Below are 25734 nucleotides of genomic sequence, written 5' to 3' on the forward strand. Positions count from 1 at the left end.
GCCTCACGCGTGGCAGGAGGAAGCAAGGCTGCTCGCCTGCCACCAGGTAAAACGGGTACCGAAAATGAAAGGCCACGTCAAGAGGCTGAATTTCGTCCTCAGCCTTCGTTAGTGAAACCAAAATACAAAGGGCGCCCTGGTTATTTGTTGTGGCTGCAGCAGGATGTGTGCCTAATAACCCCTTCGCCAGTTTTACTGCCACGAGTTTCCTCGCTGTGTTGCGTTTATTTGTCAATAAATGCACAACCTGCACGGCAGGGGAGCTTGTGGAGTTACGGGGATGGAGACATGGAGCTGAGAAGTAAGTGAGAACTTGGGTCACGCAATGCTCTCCAGACACAGTAAGGCCAGTGTCTGCGTCCCCGCCTGCAGAAGATAAGATGAAATCAGCCCCTGCCAAGTAGAGTTAGGGTGTAGCTCCCAAAAGGCTGCTGATAGTTCAGCCCTTGGACTGCTGGGGCCTCCGGACTCTGGATTTACAGTAAGGAGTTAGGAGGTGGTTGTTGGTGGTGTGTTTTTTGGTGTTTGGTTTTTAGAAAAAGCAGGAGGGGGCGTGAATATGCGCTGTGCAGCAGGTGCGCAGCCTCCTGCGAACACCTAGCAATGAAACCTTTTGTGAGATGGGTGAAGTCTTTTTGAGACTGTTTACACTAAAGCTGTTAAATAGTAACCTAATAGTAACCTGTTAAACAATTCCTTTTCTGTGATGGCGATTGCCTTATATTTAAAGGGAACCATTTGAAGAGGCTTAAGATATCTTTTTTATTTATTTATTTTGCTAGCTTCTTGCTTTTTTTTTTTTTTTCCCAGTAAATATTTCTGCCCCCTCACTTAGAGTAAGGTCACTTAAATAATAGCTCTGTTGTTTGAGTTAACTGAGAGAGAAGGTAGGGTTGGGATTCTGAAACAGGTGTGCTACGGGTGGAAGAAGCTGCTCTGTGGTGGCTGGTCGTGCCCACCTCTTTTTTCCTCCTGCATTTCTTCTCCCACTGGAGCTATCTCAGGGCAGGTTGTCTGATAGATCAGCTGTTTGGACCATCAATGAATGGCTGTAAGGTCTGGCACGTAGGGAGTTGGGAAGCTATGGTTGGGCTTGGATGAGGGGTGAAAGGTAAGGTTATACTCTTCCTAGCCCTAGCAGCCACAGAGAAGAGGTAGGAAACTCGTGGCAGGAGAGGTGGGAATGATTATGGGGTTTGCTGATTAACTGCACAGCCTGATTCAGGGCAGGGGGGGGAGGTGGAACGTGCCGAACAAGATTAGCAGGTCTATTCGCTTCCGGAGAAGGGAGATGTCAAGGACATTACGAAAAATTAAAGGTATGACAAAAATATGTGTCTGCATAAGGGACCAGACCCTTGGGTTTTTGGTGTGATAGTCTGTTACGTGAAGAGGTGGTAGTTTTCTCCCACTTAACAGGAAAAAGCCTGTGTGGATACTGAAGTTTCCAAGTTGCCAGCGTTGACACAACAGAATTGTGTTCAGTGTTGCCACTCAGCCGGCTGCGGACAGACAATCAGCTTTGCTTTCTGCAATAGAGGAGAGGAGAGAGGCTCATTCATCTCCCTGTCATGTGGCAGCCTCTAAAATTCCCAGGTTAGGACAGACCCTTAGTTTTGGCCAGTGTGTTGACTTCAGAGGTTTCCCTTTAGCTCGCTTCCCCTTGTTTGCCGGGAGAGCTGGTCCAGGAGCGTGGCAGTGGCCGGAGCTGGCTTGAAGCCTACCAGCTGTGCTGCCAGCAGGGTAGGAGTTACGGTGCTGATCCTGGTCAGGGAGACTGCTGCTGATGTCCTAGTCCTACCTCGTACGTCATTTACCATCCTGCTGGGAGGGCTCTGCTGTTGGCACACAGGGAGGCTAGGTTTGCTGGCATGGGTTGCAGGCACTCCCTTTGCCCACAGCGCCTTTTGTCATCTTACAGCTGACTCAAGACTTGCTGCGAAGTCACTGCAGCCAGTTCCTGTTGCAGTAACCTGCAATAAAGGATACACTGCGGTTTTGTTTCTGATGAGGGGTTTTGGCCAGAGTTTGAAGAAGCAGGAGGAACCTTACGATGTTTTAAACCAAACTGGATCAATGCTGACATGGTCTCACAGTTGCCCTGCATGTCACATCTGCACGCAAGCCTGCCTTCTCCTTTGTGCTGCCTGGCCCCTGGGTGAGCTAGTGGGGAAACTTTTGGTTTGTTTTTCCAGGTTTGCTGATGATTTGGTGCTTTGTGCAGCACTGGTACTGGGACAAGGGAATCAGGCTGGAGGAGGGAGTGCCAGTCAATTCTTGCTGGCAGCATTGTTCAGCCACACAGGACCTCAAGCTGGAGGGTTCTCTGTTCTGGGTTGAAAACACTACAGTCACCTTTGTAGCAAATTTCAGCCTCGTGAATGTTTCTGATATGTTAAAATAGATCTTTCTAAGGTGGATAATTACCTATTTGTACTCTTTTCTGGGACAAAAGCAGTGTATTGATGTCAGCAGGCTTTGGAATCATGTTCTAAGTGCATCTTTTCCTTCTGCCCCTGTTACCTTATCCTGTGCTTGCTTCTCAAAATAGATTAGCCATGATAAAATTCAGAAAAGGCTGCAATTTTTCCTGGCTTAGAGTTCTCCATTACACTTTCGATATCTAGAAGTTATGGTAATGGCTTTTATCTGGAATAGGTCATTGCAGTTGAAATATTGTGATTAGAAAATTTTATAATACCTTGATGAGAATATTTACTTACCAGCTTTTCTTATTTACAGATCAGCAATTAACAGAAACAGGGTAAAGAATTGGAAACGTAGTGACTGAAGGTGAAAGAAAAGGATCTAAAGAGAGATCTTCCGAGTTTGTGAACAGCCTACAGTTGCACAGCTCGGGGAGGATCTCTGTTACACATTCTGAACAGGAGCTAACATTTTCACAAGCGCGTAATCGTGTCGCCTAAAATTTGATACCAGCTGTAGATGGCTCAGCTTCCTCCTGGGATTCGCTTCATCACTTCATTTTCACGAGATCAGTGGTAAGTCTTCAAGTATGGTGCTGCTCTTTATTTTAGACTATATGAGTTTGTATCTGGGGAAGATGATTCTGTTGCCTTGCTCTGTTTTTGCCTTTTCATGGCTGGGTATATACAGCAAAAAAATGTAGTCAGTTGTAAAATGTGAGAAATACTTACTTGTTATAAAAGTATTTGTCAAGTATGCTAGACAGTAAATTCTTTTGTCCTTTTCAAGTTGTGCGTTTGAGGAGATAAATTTCATCGTTCTGCTTTCAAACTCATAGTTGAGGGGGATGCTCGAGATTAGCCTTCTTGTATTAATAAGAAGTACATAGTCTTCCCCATAAGTTGATGTGTGATACAGACCTTTAGAGTTATGATCTTAGTTCTTGCTACTGTAATATTTTTTTTTTGAAATATTTTGAAAGTTAATCCTTGAAGGTGGATGGCATTGGTTCTTGTTCTTTTAGAGAGAGAATACTGAGTAAATTGTGTGTGAGTAACAAAAAACAAATGAAGGACCAAGCAATTCCCATTGGAACAATTTATCACTTACTTTATTTAGTAAAGCAGCAAGGACAGAGTCATTGTGTTTTTATCACTCACAAAGATGCCTGCAGTAATGGGAGTGAATAACCTAGCTTACAGGATAACTCACTTAACCCACCTTTTTTTTTTTTTTTTTTAGTGTCTTTATGAGTATGCCTGAACTATAAGACAAAACACTTGTTATGTAGAAGTTTATTAGGCAAAAAATGATTGAAGATTAATTGACAATGAAGGACCTTACTAAGTTATCAGATTGGTATATAGTATGTATATATGCGGTTTTATTTGCAGATTTTTACATTAAGATCAAGGCTAGAAGGAGAGAGTAGATTTGCTCTGATCCCATTGTATTGTTAAAAATAGAAATCCACAAAACTCTCCTTAAACAGGGAGGGAATAGAATAGATCAGTTTGCTGTCTTTGCCTAACCCTTGCAGTGGCAGGGAGTATGAGATTCCCTTATAATTCAGGTGAACTGCAGGAAAAAAAAATGAGTGCCAGCAAGGTGTGAGGGGAAAAAGTCTTTTCAATCCCAAGGCTGGATAATTATGTTCGTGTGCTCCAGTACACACTGTCAGTGTCTGTCTGTACCTCAGTCTCTAGAAGTGGTTGATTTCTGTTGATGCAGAAGAAGGCAAAAATAAAGCAAAAATCCACAAAGCAGTAAGGAAAGAAACAAATAATAATCCATAGGAGCTAAATTGACAACTCAGCCATTATTTATGTCTTAATTGTAGCAGAAACCTGGGTGAGACTGTGAAAAATGAGATCTGACTGTGTTTAATGTTGAACTGCCTTTTAATAGCCCGCAAAGAAAGGTTGTAAACAAGGCAGATTATCTCTGTAGTATATCACAAAACTCCTGTCCATGTTTGTACATCACAAAACTCCCTTCCAAAGCCGGAGCAGGTGTTCTAAAGCAGTGCTACTGCTAGGGTGGTTCTGGCTGTTAGAGAACATGAAAAAAGTTCTCAAACTATTCCAAGGTTACAAATGACTTGTGTAACATTTGTATGTAACAGCAGTAAAATCCAAATAAAATCACTTTCAAATATGTATCTATTTTTTATATTATAGGTATAGAGCCTTCATTTTCACTCTCACCTTCTTCTTGTACGCCAGCTTCCATCTATCAAGGAAACCTATCAGTATAGTTAAGGTAAGCAAGGTTGCTATGTTGTTATTTAAACATCCTTCAGCTGTTATCAGAAGAGGAAGTAGTCTTCTTTTTCAGTGCTTCCTTTTGTGAAAGACAATGTTAAACTTTAACTTGGAATGATTTTAAAGATGAAAACCTGATAAAGTTGGCACACAGTGACATTTACGTAGTAAACGTCAGTGACACCACTCCTAAAATACTGTTTGTACTTCTATTCTTTGGAACAGCTATGCCTACACTTGAGACTATTCATGCGAATTAATCTAAACTCTAGGTATGTAAGAGTTTACAGCCTGACATTCTTATGTTTGAGAAAGGCTCTTGTAACTGATGAGTTAAATGTGATAAAATTGAGTTAAATACGATAAAATTTTACCGACGTTTACAAGACTGTTCCAAGTGCTGTTGAGCATCATATTCATAGTTGTATATACACTTGGGATTTTTTGTACATTGCTGCACACTCCATGGGATTTCTTTTTTTTTCACTTCGGTTCTCAGTGAAGCTGGTGACAAGATATTATCTATACCTGTTTTTTTTAAATTATTATTATTCTAATCTCATGCATCTGTAACTTACCAAACACAAATCAAATCGCCCAGGGTGGTTATATATAACTGATGAGTAAAAATGGGCAAAATAGCTTGATGTTAGTGACTAATTTTGAAATCCTGCAGTGTCAGAAACGCCAATTCACTGTAGCATATTACTGGCCAGGTGATTGCTTTTAGATGTAATGGTGGCTTCACTCAGCAAAATACCAAGCAATTAATGACTTAGAATTTTACTGGTTTTAGTGGATTTGACACAGGTTCATGTAGAACTAGAATTATTAATTTTGTTGCTGAATGGAGTTTAACAGGGTTCTATCACGAATAAATTTTCAGTCTCAAATTTCCTTTCTATATCAGGGAGAGCTGCATAAGCATTGTGCTGCTTCGCATGAAGTTGAGCTCAGCTCCTACAGAGAATATGCTGCCCAGATTCAGCCTGTCAAAAAGCCATCTAATGCATCTCAGTGTGGTTGGGAACCATTTGGTAAGGCGTTTTTTTCCTTTTTGTTCCATAACAATGTGCTGATATTAGTAATTAGGTTATCTGTCTCTTGCTATCCTTCTTATGTGGAGGGATTCAGATGTATATGGGAAGGGTATTTTTTCCAATGTTCTCATTAGTTTTTCCAAAACAAGTTAAGTCAAGACTTAATGTCTTGCCTGCTCTAAAAAACTGACATTATTTTACCTGTTAGAGCTTTGAGATGGTTTCGGTAGAACACTTTCAGTCAGTAAATGGGACTATGTAGAGGTTTAGATATGTCTTTAGAATGTTTATTAACAAAGAAGAGGGGACAGAATAAAATAAATCATTATGATTTTCTGCTGTGTTAGTTCAAGGTTCAGCAGTAATTTAAATGAAATTACTTAGTGTTTATCTAAACTGGAACTTTTCAGAGTCTCTCTCTGCCAGAAAGATTTTTTTTTTTTTTGCAGTTTTAATGAAAAAAAAATGTGGCACTTTATTACAGAACAGAGTTGCTAACTTATAAACCTGGTCTTTTACTTTAAAAAAAAAAAAAAAAAAGTGAAGTTACTTACAAAGTAACTTCAAATTTCATTATATTTGAACTTAATAGAGATTTTGAATCATTCCTTGGTACTTTCATCTCTGCCAAGAACATCAGTGGAGTGGAGTAGTCCATTCTATCAGTGTGCTAGTTCACTCCAGTCTATCTGGCAATCAGTTAATCCATTCTAATTGTTCTTTAATTATCAAATTACAAAAAAAAAAAAATCCCCCTCTTTTCCAAGGTAATTAAAGATCTGAGCTCTTGGTTTTCTGTGGACAGAATTCTATGTATTAACTGCCTGCTGCAAGGTAGTCAGTGTACTGAAATGATGTAGTTTCACACGTTTTCCAAATGCTCTGGGTTGCAGTAAAACTTGATTGCTGTTTCTTGCCTCTCGACCAAGGGGAGACTGCACTTGCTTGTCTAAACCACAAGTTAGCTTTCCTAATTTTGAAAACTTCTGAGCTCATGTCCTTCTTTTTTTCCATGAACACGTGTGTTATTGCAAAGCTGCCCCTTGGGGTGTGCCCTAGACTTGTTCTTTCAGCATAACTGGCAAGCTGGTAGCACCACTGAAAGAGGAATGTTTTAATAACTTTGCCTTTATTCTCTCAAAGTCAGTGGAAATTGTGGCTCCTTGCAAATACACAAATTGTCTGTCTTGGTATGAGCTCAGGTCACTTGAGACTAGACGTGGTGTTTCTAACTGGGTGGAGTTCCGTCTGCTGCATCCCTGCCTCTTCCAAGTGCCGTTTGCTGTGATTATGGTCATTTCTTGTACAGAGCTGGACTTCTTTTTAAAAAACAACAACAACAAAAACAATACTTCTATCACTGTGCTTTGTGAGAATTTGGGGATTGAAATGTGAAAGATTAACCATTCTATAAATTGTATTAAGATGACTACTTAAAAGCCTGGATGATGATGGATTATTTAAGCTGTTTTGGCTTTTAGGACCACACATTTGAAACATATCTTTCCACTGTGCTTTTAAGAAGGCCCATTAAAGTTTAGGGCTTTGTTTTGTGTTATTTGTTTGTTTTGTCTAAGGAGCTGTAAGAAGAGGGGACCTTGTTAATAACTGTTGTTTCTTCTTTCCTAACAACTCAAATGAATAAAGTGGAATTAAGAGTGTGCCTAGCAATATGTTTCTAATACATTACAGATAACAGCATAAATTGTAGATTTTTGTTATTGTTGTTAAATGCATTTTGCATAATGCACGCTTAAGTCCCTTTTAAAAGTGTCCATTTAAAATTAAATATCAATGCATATTCACTAACTTTTTTTCCTATATTATGTAGAAATGTTGGCAAGTTACTGCTATGTTTAGACTGATGATTTGTTTTGAACGTATATTCTTAGATAAGAATAACTACAAGCAGTTATTGGGAGCACTGGATTACTCATTCCTGTGTGCATATGCAATTGGAATGTACTTAAGGTAAATCTCTCTCTCGGAAGGCTGCTTTATCACTCACTGTTAACATAAGTGGCTGTACTGCTTCTGAGATGTTGTCCTCTCTGATTGTAAAGTTTCTGATGGAGAGAATGAGAACTTGGATGTCATTCTCCCATTTCTGTGCTAGTTGCTGGGGAAAAAAATGCAAAATCCTGAGTTCCCAGTGGTAGCATACCTGTTGGTATGTAGAAAGATTTTTACCCCCATCTGACTGCCTTATACAGGAATGCTTTCCAGCTTGTGGTCTAGCCTGTCTTCCTTCATGTTGCACTGGAGCTAGGATACACATCCCCAGACTTTATCTGTGTCAAACGTGCATATGTGGACAAAGGTGACTGTCCTGGCTTTCTTTGTAGTCGAAGAACAGTACCAGACACCTCATAAAAATGCATCAAACCCATCGTAAAGTGTACAATATTAACTCCCATTTGGAGATGCCTCTTTTTATTCACTAAAAGTGGGACCTTCATAACCAAAGTCATTAGCAACAGAGGTAAGTCTCACTTTAAATGGGTTCAGATGTACTATGTCATGGGTCATTGGGAAAATAATTCTCCAAGTAGTCACTTCCAATGTGCTGCAGGTGAGTAGCTCCCTGAAAGATGGTTGTGCAGATGACAGCACTTGTCAGTTAATGAACATGAAATGTTTGCTGCTTTATTCTAACAAGTGCTAAAAAAACCCATTTGCTTCTGTGAGGAAAAAAATGAACTACCATTAAAGCTTTTCCTCAACCTGAATTAAGCAGCACAAAATATTCTTTCTTCCTGAAAGCTTGGGGTGTGATCTCATTTTTAATTATAGCTTTTCTTTTTCTTTCCTTCCACGTTTCAAGTGGGATAATAGGAGAACGGCTACCTATCCGCTACTATCTGACAGTCGGAATGCTTGCCAGCGGACTCTTCACTGCAATGTTTGGATTGGGTTATTTCTATAATATACATAACCTGTGGTTTTACATAATGGCCCAGGTAGGCACAATGTTACCTAGACACTTGAGTTTCCATGGTGTTTTTTAGTGTTGTATTGTTTTTCTTTCTTTTTTTCTTTTGAGTTGCAAATTGTGATTAGTGGTTAGATGGGAAGATCTGAAGGCTGGGATACATTGCCATTGACAACAGTCGGAAATGATTGAATGGATCACCTCAGGTTTTATTTTTAAAAAATGTTGTTTTTATTTTTTTAATGGAAGAAATCTTTGAAAACAAATTAGTGTTTCAATCTGTGTCAAATCATTGATCAAATCTTTGCAAGCTTAAATGTGGGCGAGTTTTAAAACAAATGTATTTATTTCTGTCAGTCTGCCAAGACCTGAGTGACGCATCCTGGCTTTCTGTGCAGGAAAATTACATTTATGCTGCTAATGATGAAGTCTCCCACCTTCGTGTGGCTGAGAACAGGCAGCTCCTGTAATGAAAATTCATCGCGTGGGATTTTTCAGAGCACTTGCAGATCTAATCAGGCATCACACAAATATTTATGATTGATCTAAAATGGAGTTTAGGTCGTGACCAGGACATGACTAGCATTTGAGTCATTTTGAACAGGTCTGCATCTCGCACTGCTGCTTTCTTTGCGTTATCTCAGTAGCACTTCCACAGCTGGCATGTTTGCATGGCGTTGTGCGACATGACACGCAGCAATACTAACTTGGGCCCTGAAAGCTTTAATAACCATTTCACTAAGTCACCTGTTTAACCATGTCACTGCCCCCAAGGCTTTTGTGGTTTCCAAGACCAGAGCTAGCACCCTTAAGGTTTGTCTAAGTGAGCCTAACAATGCTGCGCCACGTGATGTGGACAGTGAATCCTGTAATGCAAAGGACAGCCTCACGCCACCAGCCTAACTGGTAGATGCTCGTTGTACGTGTGAATTATTATGCTGTCATCTTTGTTTTAATGTGTAATTCTAGATAGGGAGCTTTTTAGGAGTTGAGTTAGGATTTCCTTACGAACTTTGCAACATGCAGGCTGAAATAGTTCTCACTTCAGCCAGAATACAGTACGTTAAGTTTCTCCTCTCAGTTTATTTGCATATGTCTTTTAATCATTTTTAAACTAATGTTCAGTTGTCCAGTCTTCCCTAAAGCTTTTCTTTTTCACTTTGATTGCAAACGTGCTTTGCCATATGTTCAAACCAAGCAAAGCTTTATATAGCTCTTATCATAAAGGGAATTGGCTTGTCTGTTCAGTTCTGTGAAATATGTTTTTGGATAAGCATGTGTTTTATTTTTTTTGGTGTGTTTTACATCATAAGATAATTGGAAATATTTAGGTAGAGGGAAGAATATCTGTGAAATACTGTAACCTGTTTGTTTCTTGGAAAAGAATGCTTTTGAAACTCCTGTACTAAGTTTCTAAATTCGAAGCAGTTGCATAGGCTTCCTTTTCCCAGCACAGCACCCAGCAGGAGTTCTGTAGGAACCTGACTTAATACTGGGTATGTTTGTTTATTATTATTTCTGTATACTTTCAGATAGCTAATGGGTTGGTGCAAACTACTGGCTGGCCAAGTGTCGTTACATGTATTGGCAACTGGTTTGGAAAAGGAAGGTAAATAATCCGTAATCCAAAATTTCGGAAGTACAAATCAACACATTTTGGGGCTGTAATATTATAGTCAGTTTAAGTATCTATATGTTGCTTCAGTGATTTGGTGATAAAACATGCAGTTAGGTGGATCCTTGAGAGGAGTTATCCTTGTTATGCTGGTTTGCTTGCACAGCAGTTTGAAATATTCTCTGTCATGTCAAATGAGTGTTCTCTGGTGGCTCCTTAGTCTGATGTTTATTTTTTCAGAGGAAGTATTTTGGAATTGAATTGAGAAGAATTCTTGCAAATATCATCAATCTAAATCCACTTTTAATAAAGGCTGTAATTGTGCCTTTTTAATATAGGATTTCCTGTGTTTTCATTTGTGTTTCAAAGCAGTTGTTAGGCTATAGCTCTAAAAATATCTTTTTGTCTAATATTAATCTTTTTCCTAACACACTTACAAAAACTTGAAATTTAGTTTAAAAAGGAAAATAGATGTGGCAGCTGACTTAACCTTTCTTTAAATACATCCACTTTCTTTAAATCCATCTTTTTTTAAAAAATCCTAACTAGAGGTCACTCATAATGCTTGTTTTGTCATACCACACAGAAACTTTCCATAAATTTTGTGAGAGCTGCGTGCTGAATTCATTGTCTCTGATAATGGTTGATGCCTGTAGCAATAATGCTGCTGTAGTGGTGTCCACTGTAGATATCACTGAATGAAGTTACTGTCAATCGCTTCAAGAGGAAGACATGAAAATTCAGTGTGAGCTTTCTATATAAAATCATGGGACAATTAAGAAAATACAGTCTCAAACTAGTTTTCTGTAGTCCCTGAAGCCTCTTTAGTTACAACATAGAGAGAATGATAACCATCATAAAATACTGAACAAAATTGGTAAGTCTGTGTACAGCAGACACATTCAGATTGTTTTGTGCAAAAGCAAGAGTCTGTATAATGGATTTTTAAGAGTTTGCATAATGGATTGATGTGTAGGGCTCTGGTCTGAAAGTTAGTGAGCTGGTTCTCATTTTCATTTTGCCGCGGATTCCTTGAAACATGAGCAGACCTCTTGGATCTTGTCTTCAGCCAAAGAAAAAGACTTGTTTTAGTTAAAATTAGGTTGTTCCAGGTAAACTCTTGGGAAAACTGCCTTGCCTTCAGTAGGACTTAAAAGGATAAAAACCACTAACTGCTGTGACTTCAGTAGGATTTTTGTGGTTTACATTAGTCCTGCTGCAGCTATTCTACAGCAGCTCTACTCTGGGATTTCCAGGCTGACAATAGTTTGATATCTTGGAGCCAATCTTGCACAGGTGTTACCTTAAACTAGTGCCTAGCAAGCCCAGGATGTGATAAGAAATCACTGAATTTGCTTTACCTGTCCTGTACAGATAGTTTTCTTCTGTCTAACATATCCCCAAAGCATCAGATTACTTGTGCAATATGCCTACGGGACTTCCATTCACAGAAGCATCAGACTTAGCATGTATATGCTACACAATATTTGCATACATGTTTTTATCAAAGAAACTCTGTCCAGGAATGTGGAAGCCCTAATGGTGTCTTTAAATGCCATTAAATGCAGGATGAGCTCTGTCATGTACAGAGGAGTACTTCGAACACTTCTATTAATATTTAGGTGCTTTGAAAGATGAAAGACGTAGAGATAAAGAAGTGTTTAGTTGCAGAACAATAAGATTTCAAGTATTTCACAGACATCACAGTTGAGCAGTCTTTTTGATATACTTCTCTCAAGATAATAATGCTTATTGTTGGAAAGATAAGAAATGTTTGTGGGGTTTTTTGGTGTGTTTTATTTATTTGTTTGCTTGTTTGTTTTCTGTGCAGGAGAGGATTGATCATGGGGATCTGGAATTCGCACACTTCAGTGGGAAATATCTTGGGATCCTTAATTGCTGCTTATTGGGTGTCTACGTGCTGGGGTCTCTCCTTTGTGATGCCCGGTGTTATCATTGCAGTGATGGGAATATTTTGTTTCCTCTTTCTTATTGAACGTAAGTGCTTTAGTGTAATAGAATCGTGGAGGGGCTCCTTATGGTGAAAGAACACCAGCAGTTTAAGCAAGATGTTCCAGGGCATAGTTAAGGAATATTCCTCAAGGTACACCAGTACTGAAACACCTTACTCCTAGAACCAGATGGAGAAAAACCCGTGTATGTCAGAAGAGTTTATACACTCAGACTCTGGCATACCTGAGAGAGAGAGTAACACTACAGAATTCAGTCCACTGCCCTGTCTTTACTTCTCTGTCTTTATAAATCCTTCAAGTGAGGTACATTTGAAAGTAGAATACCCCACCTAGCTGTACTGTATGCTCAGTGCTACCATTCAACCCATGGCATCTATATCCTGTACTACAAAGTACAGGAATCAGCCAATAGAGCATCTTCTGTCACCTTAAATAAGAAATTAAAAAGGAATGCCTTCTCTTTTTCCTCTGTGGACTCAGAGATACTATGAATGCTTATTTTGCTGTAACTGTCCTATATGAGGAAGGAAAAAGCTCTGTAGACACAACTAGAGTGCTGCAATGAGCTGGACTGCCAGAAGAGTACTTACAGTGGTCTTAGGATGGGAACGGTACCATGGAGCTCTCTTTTCTTTTCCCCTAAATATACAATTAAATGTTTATATCAGGACTACTTTTGTGTTATCGGTACTGTTGGCATATTAGTGGTAAATGACACTACTGATAGGTGTTTTAAGACAGGTTCTTTGTGTTTACATTCAGTTTAACTGTGTGTGTTACTGTGTTTCAGATCCTAAAGATATAAGTTGCTCCTCCACACCATCCAGTGTAAGTGAATACATTTTCTACTCTGATTTTTTGCCTTCTAATATACAGGTTTATGGTAGTTCTGGTAATCAGATAATCTGCATGGCCCTTATGCGCCAGGTTGTTATAACTGACCCAAATTTGAGGGAATGATTTGCCCTCTGTGCTTCAGAAGTAAACCAGGAGCTTCCTTTCTATCAAAGCAGTATGAATCAAGAAGGTGAATGAATGTATTTTAGCTAAGGTTTTGTAACGGATGAACTTAGTACAGTGAACCAAGTAAAAACTGTTCATCTTTCTTTGAGTTACCTTATTTTCTTCCACTCTTCCTGTACCTTATTTTCTTCCACTCTTCCTGAGTATATTCAGATCATTTTGACCTCAATATTGACAACACAATATTGTATGTTCTGTGGAATCAGAAAAAATCAGGTTGGAAGGGACCTCTGGAAATCATCTGATCCTACTTTCTGCTCATAGTAGGTCTACCTTTGCCATTGGATCAGATCGCTTAGGGCTTACCTAGTCAAATTTTGAAATCTTCAAGAGTGAAGATGCTATTTATACGCAGATGATTTATTTTTAAACATCAGATGAGTTTTAAGAATGTATTGATTACACACTTTACTGGTATCAAGACAATGAATGTTGCTGGTTTAGAAGAGCTTATACTTCAAGGGCTTAAGTTTTGGCAGGATAGTGAACTATTTTGCAAGGTAGCAAACCTCACTAGGCTATAAATGCATTATCATACACACAAACTGTTTTCTTTTGTGGGACACATGCTGCCTGGATCACAAGGGCACATACCATGCAGGAGTTTGAAAATCCAGTATCAGAGATTGACCACTCAAGGCAGTGGTGAAACAGGCTTAAAATACGTGCCTGAAGCTTTCTGAGCTTTCTTTGTGTTGCTAAACATTGCATATATGCTTTCTCGTGACATTGTGGCAGCAAAGTTAGAACTTTTATTTGTTTTCAAAAGGAAATCCTTCTGCCTTAAATATTAGTACAAGGTTGTTCAAACACTATTTAAATGTAGGTTGGGAGGTAGTTACAGGCTGGTATTTGCCCAATGTGTTTTACACAGAAGATCACAAGACTTTTTATGTGCTCAAAATTAAGTAATGTAGAGAGCTATGTCAATGACAGAGAGATGTGCCTTAGAAAACTTTAGCTACTACATGAGAAGATGATTCTTTTCTTGCCTTGTGCTGCTATAACCCAGGAGGAGGGAGGCCATTCAAGCAGAAAAAGAGAAAAATAATAGACAAGAGAACAAAAAGAACATTAGGAAAAGTAGCTGTGTAACAACCAGTTCTTTGGAAGAACAGTAGGGCAAAAGAAGGTCTTGGAGTTTCCCATGCATGAGAGAAGTGTTGGAGCAAAGGTCTTATGTGAATCCCACGTGTGTTTTCCAATACTAGAGGATTATATGTGAAGGTTGTTTGCATGTGTATGTAAACGTGAACTATGCCTTCGCATTGCAAGAGGCACAGGTAGATTGTTCAGGGATAATTTCTGTGTCTTGCTTCCCCCCCAGTAGTTTTAGACAGATGGCTTTTTACATTTTAAATGCACTCAACTGAAGGTGACTTTTCTGCTCTCTGTTACTTCTTCTTCTTTACCAGTTAATGGACTTTTTCCTCATATGGAAGGCGTCTGATAAGGCTTCTGATTACCTGTAATGGGCTGTGGAAGTCCTATTCTTAGTTTCTTACTGTGAGATAAGCTACATTCACTCTGTATTTTTCATTTAATTCTCTTTCACTTCTTAAAGGTAAATTCTGCTAAGTATGAGAATCTTTTATGTGACTCTTAGAGACTCCTAACAGGAGGCATTTTTTCCTCAGCTTTTCTATATTTTGTAGGTGCTCCCATGAACATGTCAGCTGCTTTTTATAATACCTGGAGCATAATGTTAACAGAACTCACTCCTAAGATTTATAGAATTAAATGTTTACTTTTCATTTCAAATACACTTTTACTGGAAAGCACAACTACAGAGTTATGCACAATGGTTTGCTTGTATGTCTTAAGGATCTGCTATGGAAAACTTTGACATTCAATATCTACTCATCATGATGTTTTAAAAAAATCCAGTATTTTAGGAGGTTTTTCCCCCCTTCCATTCATTACACTTTCCCCAGTTCCCAGGAAGAGACTATCATTTGACCTCATCTTCTCTAGGACATCAGCAAGATCACTGCACCATGTGCAGTCTCATTGTGTAGCAATGCATTTGACGTACTGTTTCCCTGGAAACCTTGCTCTCCAGAGCAAGAGGCATTACTTCTTCCTTCCCTGTTGCATATATTCATAACTATGAATCTTTAAAAAGGGGGCTTTAAAAAGTACTTCTTTGCCTGCCTTGGTCGTTTTTCAGATTAAGACTTGTCATTGTCTTGGGAAGCTGTACTCCATCTGAATTGCTTAAGTATCTCACTTCAGACCTGTGTGGTCTGCAAAGTACAATAGGTAAAATATAAAATCTATAAATCCTTTAATAAATATGGCTCGCAGTTTCTGTTCACTGGGGGGAGGGGGATTGTAGAAGTTGAGGAAGTGAAAAAGACTAGAAAAGAAGTTCAAGAAGATCCGGAAATGCAGATGTGGTAGTGATCGTGTCTGATTGCTAAATTAAAAATAAATAAATAAAAATTGCTAATTGAAGGAAGGTTCATGTAATAAAACAGACTCTGTAATCTCTTATCACTGGCAACAAAATTCCAGCCTTGCTGAACAAGAGGTAAAATTTGTTGGCAGCCCTAACTGCCCTTTTGTGCTCAGTCATATCAGGTAACACACTTTTGGAAATAGTTAGAAATGTTTTTTGTTTGTTTTTTGTTTTTTTTTTTTCTAAGAAATTAAAAAACATACCTATTTGCTTTGCTCATAACTCTGTAGCAGGTCACTTCAGACAAATGTTTTGGTTATGTACAGGCAGCCATGCCAGTGGGTGCCAAAAGCTGAACCTCGCAGTGGAAGAGTGAGGCTGGTTTTGTTTAAAAACAAGGGAAATAAATACTCAATGCAAGGGAATAATTTAAGGTAGATTCATACTAAGATGTAAAGATTAGATTCATCTCTCTGTGGTATCACTATCTTGGATGAATTTGGTCTACTGTTTGTTTGCAGCATGGTCATGAGCCCAGTATTTCTACAGAGTTTGTAGTGGTGAGTAATTTGATTTCACTGAGTTGTCCAGAAGAACAGATGGAGAGACAAGCAGAGATCCTTGGATGTGCAGTTCTCATTCTTTTTTCAGTGATTCCTTCAGCTGTGCTTTCTTTGCTAGTATTCACGTTGGCTCTAATTTATGAATTTGAAATTTGTTTCAAAACATTTAATGATGATAAAGTGATTTTAATGACTAGAATTGGAAGTTTAATCTGCAGCGTTCCAGAAGGATATGCCCACTACAAACGCAAGCAAGGAGTCAGTGTGCCTTATTATGCGTTGGTGCACTTCTATCATCAAAGTTGAAGAGAAGGTTTAATAGCATTTGTAAAACATGATTATTTAGAACTTTTTTATTGCTTCTAGTCTTTTCTCCCTGTGCTTCTTTTTCATAAGTACATGTGTTCATTGCAGCATGCTCATACAGACCTGTCTTTATGTTCTAGGAACTTTCTTTAACCTGACTTTGCATTTCCAGGAAACCTACATCTCTTAAACTCCTGTGGCAAAGTGCTTGTGCATTTAGAAGAAACCAGACTGCAGTTTTTATCTTTCTGAAAAGAAGAAAGAGGTCTTAAGTATTAAATGTGCAGCCTCTGAGTCTAGTCCTTATCCCCAGACATTTCCTCCTTACCACAGTAAATCTTACTTTTGACAGGCAGATGAAGAAGTCTTTCTCTCTCTCTTTTTTTTTTTTTTCCTCTGCTCAGCTGCTGGTAACTTTTCTCTAGGTGATTGATTTTCTTCCCCACAGATTGTTGTAAATCACTTTCTGACACGAGCTTAATTTTCTATAAGATAAAATTTTAAAATCTGTCATTCAGACCCTATGCCCTTCAGTGTTGTTTGTTTGTTTTGGAGAAACAAGATTTTTATGCCCAGGATTGCTTGTGCCTCAGCTCTGCATTGAGCAGCACCAATTTTGAAATTTATTCCCACCTCTCAAAAGCTTTTTGTATTCTTAGAAAGATCTGGGTGATGAATGGCAGTTTGTGTAAAGAAAACCACAATATATATATATTCTTGTGTTTGTGTTGGGCAAGAATTACTTTGTGATTCATTTCAAATTAAAATACTCAGTGAGGATGGGCGATCTTTTCTGATTTGTGGTGGTTTCTTTTTATCTATTTATTTGTGGGTTTTGTCTGTCTGTTTTTAATGTGGCATTCAGAATGTGATTTGACACATCAGGAGCAAATATCTCATCCCTAAGGAATGCACAGTGCTTCTTGTGGTCTTAGCAATAGGTTGTTCCTACCTGACTCCAAACCTCCTTTGAAGCTGTATATTTATTTCAGCGCACAAACTGTAATCTCCCTGGCAAATCCTTTTAAGCCAAGGATTTAAAGATAATGTGTTCTAAGGGATGTAATTTTGGTGTGAAGCGATACACTAATGCACGTGGTAATAAATAATGTGTAAAAAAACAGTGGGTTAGTTGAGGTCCATCTGGGACCTAAAATACAGCTTGTTGCCTTGGTTTCTGTTCTGAGCACCCCAGAAGCACTCTGACTTTGCTAACTGTCTAGCCTATAGGAGCATGGTCTCTTTCCCATTTCTGGGTTAGAACGGTGTGAGAGTAAACTAATGGGATAATCTTATCATAAATGAAGAGAAATGAAGAAACAAGGTTTTCCTGGGGGCAGCGGGGAAATCTGTAGTTGCTACTAGGATTATCTGCTTATGAGAAAAATTGTTAGCACTGCCAAGAAAAGTTCAGTAGAGGAAAAAGCTGCTAAAGATGTTAAGAATGGCACAACTGTGCTCTGAGTTCAGTATGCTGCTGCTCTATAACAGCAGTATAAAGTAAGCCTTCAAATATAGCTGTAATTGCATTTTTCTGTACATTGCCATAGGTCTGCATAAAAGCTTAAAAAGGCAAAACAAAATGCACAGTCGTTTAATTAGAGATGCATCCATTTATGTTACGATGCACAAAGACTTTAGTTATAAAGTAATGATTAACATTATGTAATCCTTTAAAAAAAAAAAACAAGCAACAAAAGTATGGGGAGGTGTTGTTTGTTTCTTTCAGAGTTCTAACGCCTTCCTGAATGGTGCATCTCGATTCAGAGTCCACATGCCAACCTTAAATGCTAAGGAAGCCAGCAAGCCTCAGGTAAAATGCAATGTGTTATTGTAAAATAGCATAGTAGACTTCCTAAAGTTCACGTGGAAAGTTTACATTAGATTTATAATTGGTAAAGGTAGATCTTTATTTTATAATGCTGAAAACTTCCTCCCTTTTCATATACTGGTGTACTGTCAGACAAGAAAACAAAGCATTACCTAAGAGAAATACTACAAGCTGAACTGAGTAAGATAGCATGCTTACTTTTTTGGTCTTTAATTTGTGATCTTCATACAGTTCCAGCAAAAGTAAATGCTGCAAGATATTTTCAAGACAAAGCATTTGAAATCCTTTAACTACTTCTGTGGTGTCTGTCCACTCCTTACAGTATCATGTCTTCTTTTTTTGATGTACTAAAAGCATGCACTTAGTATGCATGGAGGCAAAGAGTTGTAAATAGGAGCAATTATTCATGGGAATCATGCTTAAAGCTTGTAACCGTCAGTGCTGGTGATTCTCACTGGAAACTGATCTCTGGATTTGCTCTTTAATGGGCAAAATGATTTTTTTTCTTGTGATGAAAATTAACTGAAAATTTTCACTTGAAATATTGTACACGTTTGAAGTATTCAGTGCACTTGACACATCATATCCTGAGAGGATAGGGTAGGGGAGAGAGCATTTTTTTTTTTTTAACACTTCTGCTTCTTTCAGACTGTTACAGGAAAATAGAAACTTCCTGTTCTTTTCGTTCTTTGCCCATAGATTGTTTCCCAGAATTATAATCAGCAGGGATGGAAAGGTTTTGAACTTTTTAAGGAAAGGCTCGGCTAGTAATTTTGGTTGGCTCTCTCTCTAACCCCTGTGACCAGTCTAACTTCAGTGACTCGGAATGAAACTCAACACAGAAGGTACCCTGAGTTTACTGAGCGTACAGAGTTTATTCCTGTTCATTTTGAGCTGCCCAAGAGCAGACTCCAGCCCAGAAATCATTTGTCACAACTAGCGGAAAGATAAGGGGAGAAGACATAAGAAGATAAGTAGGTGACTGTAGACAAGTCATGAAGACAGAGCTAAAATACAGGCAGCAAATCAGCTGACAAAGTTTCCTCTTCTAACTCTGCTGGTACCTCAAACTGGCCCCCTCCCTGTCAGCCTGTGCAAAGAGCCTGCAGAGCCAGTGGGCAGGGAAGATGTGCCCCTTCCCACACTGACTGGTGTTCCCTTGTGGGCACAACAGGAGGACAATGCTGACAACAAAGCCATAATCAGCCATAGCCAGCTAGGTTATATGCTTGTGTTATGGAGCTAACAAGCTTTTAAAACAAAAATAAAAACAAAAAAGAAAACTTTTTTGTTACTGCCTAGGACCCCCAGATTTTTTGCCAGTGACAAGAGATAGTCTTGCTCCTGTCAAAATGGAGTTGAACACCTTTTTGCAATGGTTGCGTTACGGCTGTGCTGAGCTGGTGATCACTGTCAGCTTTTGTGTTTGCACAAGCAACAGATGTTCTGCATTTATGAGCTGGTCTGCTGCAAGGACACTGGGGTGGCAGCTTCTACTGTTTTGTCTGTTTGTTTGTTTTCCTGACCTCTTCAATTACTATAAAAATAAATATTCAGGATAGGCAATGACTGGAAAAAAAAACAAACACCTGTTTTTGGCTAAGCGACCTGAATACCTCCATGTGTTTGTTACCACTTGTGTCATGTTGGCCTCTTGAAAATTGTACAAAATTGAGGGATAATGAGTCCTTCCCCAGAGATCAGTAGCGTGCCATATGCCTAATCACAGCCCATGACAAACTGACAAGGCTGAACAATGTTATCCTTGCTCAGTACAGGCTGATGTTTTTTATTTATCATTTAGCTACATGCAGTACAAAAATTGTTGGTAAAGGTTTTCAGTATGAGTTGCTAAGTAAGTTATTTGGATTTTGGTTGCTTTCACTGTTATATTTAACCCTCTATACTTAAATAAGTTCGGAGCTACCTGTCTGGGAAATGAGCAGCGTTACCTCAGACAATCCCGATTAGGTTTGCTGAGTAAATTCTGCAAGTGCCCTAAGGCATTATCTAGACTTACCTTCCATTGACTTTTTTTAATGTTAGTAGCTGGTATTTTGCTTTGCTACTGTTAAAATAGTTCAAATTTTGAAGCTGCTCCAGTAATTCAGAAGATGAATGCTGCTCCTGCTGGAGTGACTCATGTACCGTAACACAGATTTACAGTGCCGAGCTAGATTTCTGTTTATTTTTTTTTTCCTGTCTTCTGGCTCCTGCTTCGTCAGAGTGTAGGGTCTCCCATAAATCCCACACCCTGTCTATGAACTCTGTACAAACATTTTGGATAATATCACAATGGATAAAAATAATGAGATCTGTCTGTGGCTAGACTGGGATGGCTTATTCTTGTTGAGTGATAACTTGTTCCGCAACTGTTCTTAGCAGCCAGTGGAGTTACTATTGGAGTGAAATCATTCCTAGTTTAGACCTCAGGATTGAGTTCTCAGGTAATATTGGTAAGCCTCAGACTTTTTTTGAATTTGTGGATTGCAATGCTCAAACGAGACAGGTGAAAAATTCATTATTGCTTAACAGAAAGCGTTCAGTATCCATAACTCAACTGAAAATACGGCTTTGCCTGTACTTAAATTATTGAATAAGATGTTACAGAGTCTGAAAAACGAGCTTGGTGTTAATACAGGAGGAGGATAATACATGGTTTTATACAGAAATGTGTTGTAGGGCTTTGGAGGTTTTAATTTTTAATTACACCACGTATAAGTAGTAGTGCAAGGGAAGACTGGAAATTTTGTTCCTTTAGACCGTACTCTGTATGTAGTTTTGTTTTTTTTTTGCAACTTGAAGTAAGTCACTGTAGAATGGAGACTTGATTCCATAACGCTTAACACACAAGCATAAATGACCAGGCTCATTTCACCCCATTTTCTGCATATACTACTTTCTCTATACTCCATTCATCAAAATCAAGAGATTTTAAAAGCTGTAACTTTCTGTAATAAAATGAATACTTTTTTAAAAATAAATTATTTTAGAATGATTTGATAGTTTGATATGTATTTTAATACATTGTTCTCTTCTTTTGTATATGGGGGAAATTGCAGGATCCAGAGATGCAGCATTTGCTTATTGACAGTGAAAACTGCACGGCGTCACAGAACTCGAGCAGTGCGATCACTGGGGAAGGCAGACATGGGACATCAGCTATCAGCTTCCTTGGGGCCTTGCGAATACCTGTGAGTCTGTGCTGTTCTTCCTTGTTCCTCCAAGAGTCAGGTTTTGCCTTCTTGTTTCCGTGAGGTTCTAGACAGAGTGCTAGATGACATTAACTTTGCATCACAAGCTTTGATTGGCAGTTCTGGTATATGTAGGCTAAAGCAGATTTTGATACACAAGACAAACATCTAGGCTCCAGTGGCTGTATAAATTGCTTTTTTTAACCTCATTATAATTAATACTATAGCAGCCTGTAATGTAAAAAATCACTGTTCTTGGTTATTGATATGAGTATTGAGAATGGAAGAGTAGGCTGAACCTGTAAGTACTTTTCTGTGTCAGATTTTTTTTGCATGGCTTCTCTTTTCCACTCCTCAACATTGTTTTTATTTCATTTTTTATTTTTTTATTTTAAAATCTCTTGTATTGTTTATATGGAGAAATATGAGACAGACCAAACATTTAGATTGCTGCTAAAAGGAAAGGAAGTAAGTTTCCTGTAGTTCAAGGAACTACAGTTGATTGTCCTATCAGCTTGAAGTCTATCAGCTTCAATACAATGCACAAGTAGAAAAAAATATACTCAACTTGATTTGGACCAGGTGTAAAGGTAGCAGAAGAAATCCACTGTATTCCTGCATTCTCTCATTCTGCCAGTCTGATCCTCTGTCTCAACCGATCTTCCTGTGGCAGAGTGGAAAAATAGGTAGAAAAATTGCTACTGCTGCCTCTTTGAATCTCTGTAACTCCACAGTATTTTTCCTGCCAGCTTTTGGGAAGGGTCACGGCTGTATATGAAGTGGAGCCAGCTGCGTATGTGTGTTGTCCCTGCAGATAACTGCAGTATACCATATGAGAGATTTAAAAACACCCATCTCCAACAAAAAAAAAATATATATATATATCAGATGATAAGGGGAATGAAGATAGGTTAATTTGGCAGTTTAGTTGCAGCTCTGTCCAATATGTAAACCTTTCATATACCCAGCACGAAAGAGGATGGAACAAATTAGTGTTTGAAATAGGCATCTGGCCCATCTGCAGTGTGCTCTTGTCACATACTAACGTGAACTGTGTCATGCCAGTGAACGGGCTGTTTGTATAGAGTTAATAAGGGAGAGATCTTTGACCCCATCTGAAGGGCAGTTCTAAAGAACATAAAAATACATCCATTCCTCTGGAATATGCTCCCATACAATGCTGCATAAAAAGTCTCTAAATGAGGAAAACAAGCTATGCAGGTGTTCCAGACAGAATCAAAACCTTCCTGTTCATTTTGGTGTTCTCTCTGTTCAATTCATTATAATTAAAAGAATGTATATAAGTAGAATATCGCAGTCAGCTCGATTATAAGCTTTATGCTCTCAGGGGAAGAATGCCTTCAGGGATTTTTTTAGAGGAAAAAAAAAAGGGTAAAATGCTTCTTAGAAACAATTTCATAGTGATCTTTGAAAGCAGATAACAGCCTCTGTTAAGATACTAACTTCGTGTTTCCTTTGTTATCTTAGGGAGTCATAGAATTCTCCCTTTGTCTTCTGTTTGCAAAACTGGTGAGCTATACTTTCCTCTTCTGGCTTCCCCTCTATATCACAAATGTGGGTAAGTATCACAGTAAGGAGAAACAGAATTATGACTACAAAGTGTGTAGAAATATGAGCTTGAAATAAATAAGAAAATAAACATTACTGCTTCTGAAATGGGCTATCTTTGCAATAGTAGCAGGAGTTTTAAGTCACCAACAAACATATTTCTGAGTTTTACGAATTCAATTTTATTGGAAAGTATTTTCAAAAGGGAAAAAAAAAAAAAGTGGTTTATCATCAGGAAATCCAAATTGCAATGCTGTGACTTCAGCCCTTGCAAGCAAACCAGAGAAGTATACTTTTTAAAATAATGTTTTAAAATGATCAAGTGCCTAATTAAAACATATACCAAAAATCTAAATGAGGTTCTTTATGTGTTCAGTAGCACTGCGTTTTCGTTTGTGCTGTAGAGTACAGAGGTAGGAGTTCTCCCTAGAGAAATTACTGTTCTTGTGAATCATGATGTGACCTTTAAGCCCCCAGCTAACTAAAATGCTGTGCTGGACAAGTGTTGCAATAGCAGCCAGTGGAGGGAGACAGGTTAAACAATCTACTGAAGTGCACATAGCTGAAAATACTACAGCTAAGGGCTGTTCTGTGGACTCCAAATAAACAATAACCTCCTGCAAGATAGGATACCTTGAAAGCAGCTGGCTGGCAACAGAAGGATTAATGAAATTTATCACGGTTCTCCAGTGTGTGCTGTAGCAGATTCATTGTTGGTGAGGTTATGGTAGTGCCTCTGACAGCACTATTTTAGCAGATACTGTTCTATCAAATGTATTTCAGAAACTTTTAAAAACTACCAAAGGTGTTTAGAAATGTAGCTGCTTTTGAAATGTCATACTTAACTTGGTTGCCAAACTTCCTGATACGCTCTTGGAACCCTGACCCCATAGCGCATGAGTTAGACTAGACATAAGTATATGCAAACAGTGGTCCTTGCTGCCCATGGCAAACAGTGGACTTGATGAAATTGTTGTTTCTTCATATTCCACGTAAACTGCACGGTGCATGTTACACCGAGCACACGGCCAATAATCTAATGGCTGACATCACCATCACCTGTCTGGTGATGGAGGCCTCCAGGATGAAGCTCTGTAGGTAGTCCAAATGTATACTAATAATCATTTTAGAGCCAAGAGCCTCACTTAGGAGTATATGTTAACTGTTCAGGACTCTGTGGCTATTCACAAATGGGAATATTGTTAAGCCAAACTTGAACAATCAACAGCTCTATCAGTTGGGCTTTATCTATAACTGAAGTGTTAAAGTGTCCTGCCATGGATATAATTGCATTTGAAAGATTGTATCACTGAATAACCAGTTATGATACGTTCTTGTTTGCTCTATGGAATGATACCTTACAACACCTTCTGTTAGCTTATTCCTGTGAACAAACAGTGCTGATGTAAGATGTATTTACCTTAGCATGACAAGACTTGAGATACCTGCTTTTTGTGGTTTGGAAATTATGGAATTATTTTTTTTTCTCTTGCTAGAACATCTTGATGCCAAAAGAGCTGGGGATCTTTCTACATTGTTTGATGTGGGTGGAATCTTTGGTAAGCTTGAATATCAATCCTTAATCAGACCAGTTTATCAAAAAACACCGGTACACGCAGCTTATATGTGTTATTAGTCTTGTACCTTATATAAACGGAAGAAGAGTAGCAGTAAAGGTACTAAGTAGAGAGCTGGATTGGACATTGAGAATCTAGCATAATCGTCTCAATGCCCAGCTGACCCCTACCCTCTCCTCCCCCTCCCTGAGTGCCTTTTGGAAATAAGCCCTCTATCAGTCTATTGGAAAACGGTGCTCATGGTGGGGAAGTTTCACTGGATTAAGAACGATGTAGACCCTTGTAGTTCAAGATACAGGTGTCAAGGTGGGTTGCATTTACTGTTCCGGGCTTGTTCTGGATGTCACTTCTGCCATTTTTCACTGCTTATTTCATCCCAGAGTCAGAGTTAGACATCACCTTAGGGATGTGAATGACCTCTTTCAGCAGCATTTCATTCAACTGTGAATACAAGCTTGTGCTTGTGCTGTTTGGGCCCTTGGCATTTATATTTAAATCTGAGTGGGATGTAGGCATTTTGGAGATGGGCAGCTGGAGAGGGAGAGGCAGGCCCAGCAATACTGAGGAATCTGGAAAATCCAGAGAACTTCCTTTCCTTCTCCCTTTATATCATTGTGGCAGCTCCTTTCCCTCAGTCCGTCCAGCCTGCTCCTGCCACACACTCCAGTTAGTGCTTCTGTGTACAGTCATTGCAAACACCAGAAGGGGAATTTGAAGAGCCTAGAGTGACTGCCTGGAGATAAAAACAAGTATTTAATTTGCCCTGGGATCTAAAATAGCTCATTTTCCCTTGTTGGGAAATGAACAGAGCACACTACAGCTAAGTTTACTGTTGCATGTGGGGAGTTAAGGGACCAGTGACCAACTGGGCACAGATGGATCCCAGAATTCTAGGTAGAATGGGACCACCTGGTGCAAAGGCATTTTGCATTCAAAAGCAGCAGAACAATGATTTCTAAATACTTCCACCTCTGTTTTATCCCCGTCCCTACCAGCTTGGAAATTCAGTTGCAATAACC

At 38.8% G+C, this 25734-nt stretch overlaps 1 protein-coding gene across 5 annotated transcripts in view; it reads left to right on the plus strand.

Moving 5' to 3' along the window:
• Positions 1 to 25734, plus strand: part of SLC37A1 (solute carrier family 37 member 1) — a 35197-nt gene that overhangs the window by 407 nt on the left and 9056 nt on the right. Inside the window, exons 2-15 of one of the 5 annotated variants that reach the window (XM_068684924.1) lie at positions 1420 to 1596; positions 2743 to 3002; positions 4608 to 4689; positions 5602 to 5728; positions 7624 to 7702; positions 8556 to 8691; positions 10196 to 10272; positions 12110 to 12276; positions 13042 to 13079; positions 16197 to 16235; positions 18274 to 18357; positions 21438 to 21569; positions 23058 to 23148; positions 24635 to 24697. In XM_068684924.1, the coding sequence (XP_068541025.1) occupies positions 2947 to 3002; positions 4608 to 4689; positions 5602 to 5728; positions 7624 to 7702; positions 8556 to 8691; positions 10196 to 10272; positions 12110 to 12276; positions 13042 to 13079; positions 16197 to 16235; positions 18274 to 18357; positions 21438 to 21569; positions 23058 to 23148; positions 24635 to 24697 (1171 nt within the window). In that variant the 5' untranslated portion in view covers positions 1420 to 1596; positions 2743 to 2946. Of the gene's footprint in view, positions 1 to 1419; positions 1597 to 1921; positions 2159 to 2742; positions 3003 to 4607; positions 4690 to 5601; positions 5729 to 7623; positions 7703 to 8555; positions 8692 to 10195; positions 10273 to 12109; positions 12277 to 13041; positions 13080 to 16196; positions 16236 to 18273; positions 18358 to 21437; positions 21570 to 23057; positions 23149 to 24634; positions 24698 to 25734 lie in introns of all 5 variants that reach the window. The other 4 variants (XM_068684916.1, XM_068684906.1, XM_068684933.1 and 1 more) reach the window with 4 other exon arrangements.

This window comes from Anas acuta, chromosome 1 (assembly GCF_963932015.1).
Source record: "Anas acuta chromosome 1, bAnaAcu1.1, whole genome shotgun sequence".
NCBI classification, from domain to species: domain Eukaryota; kingdom Metazoa; phylum Chordata; class Aves; order Anseriformes; family Anatidae; genus Anas; species Anas acuta.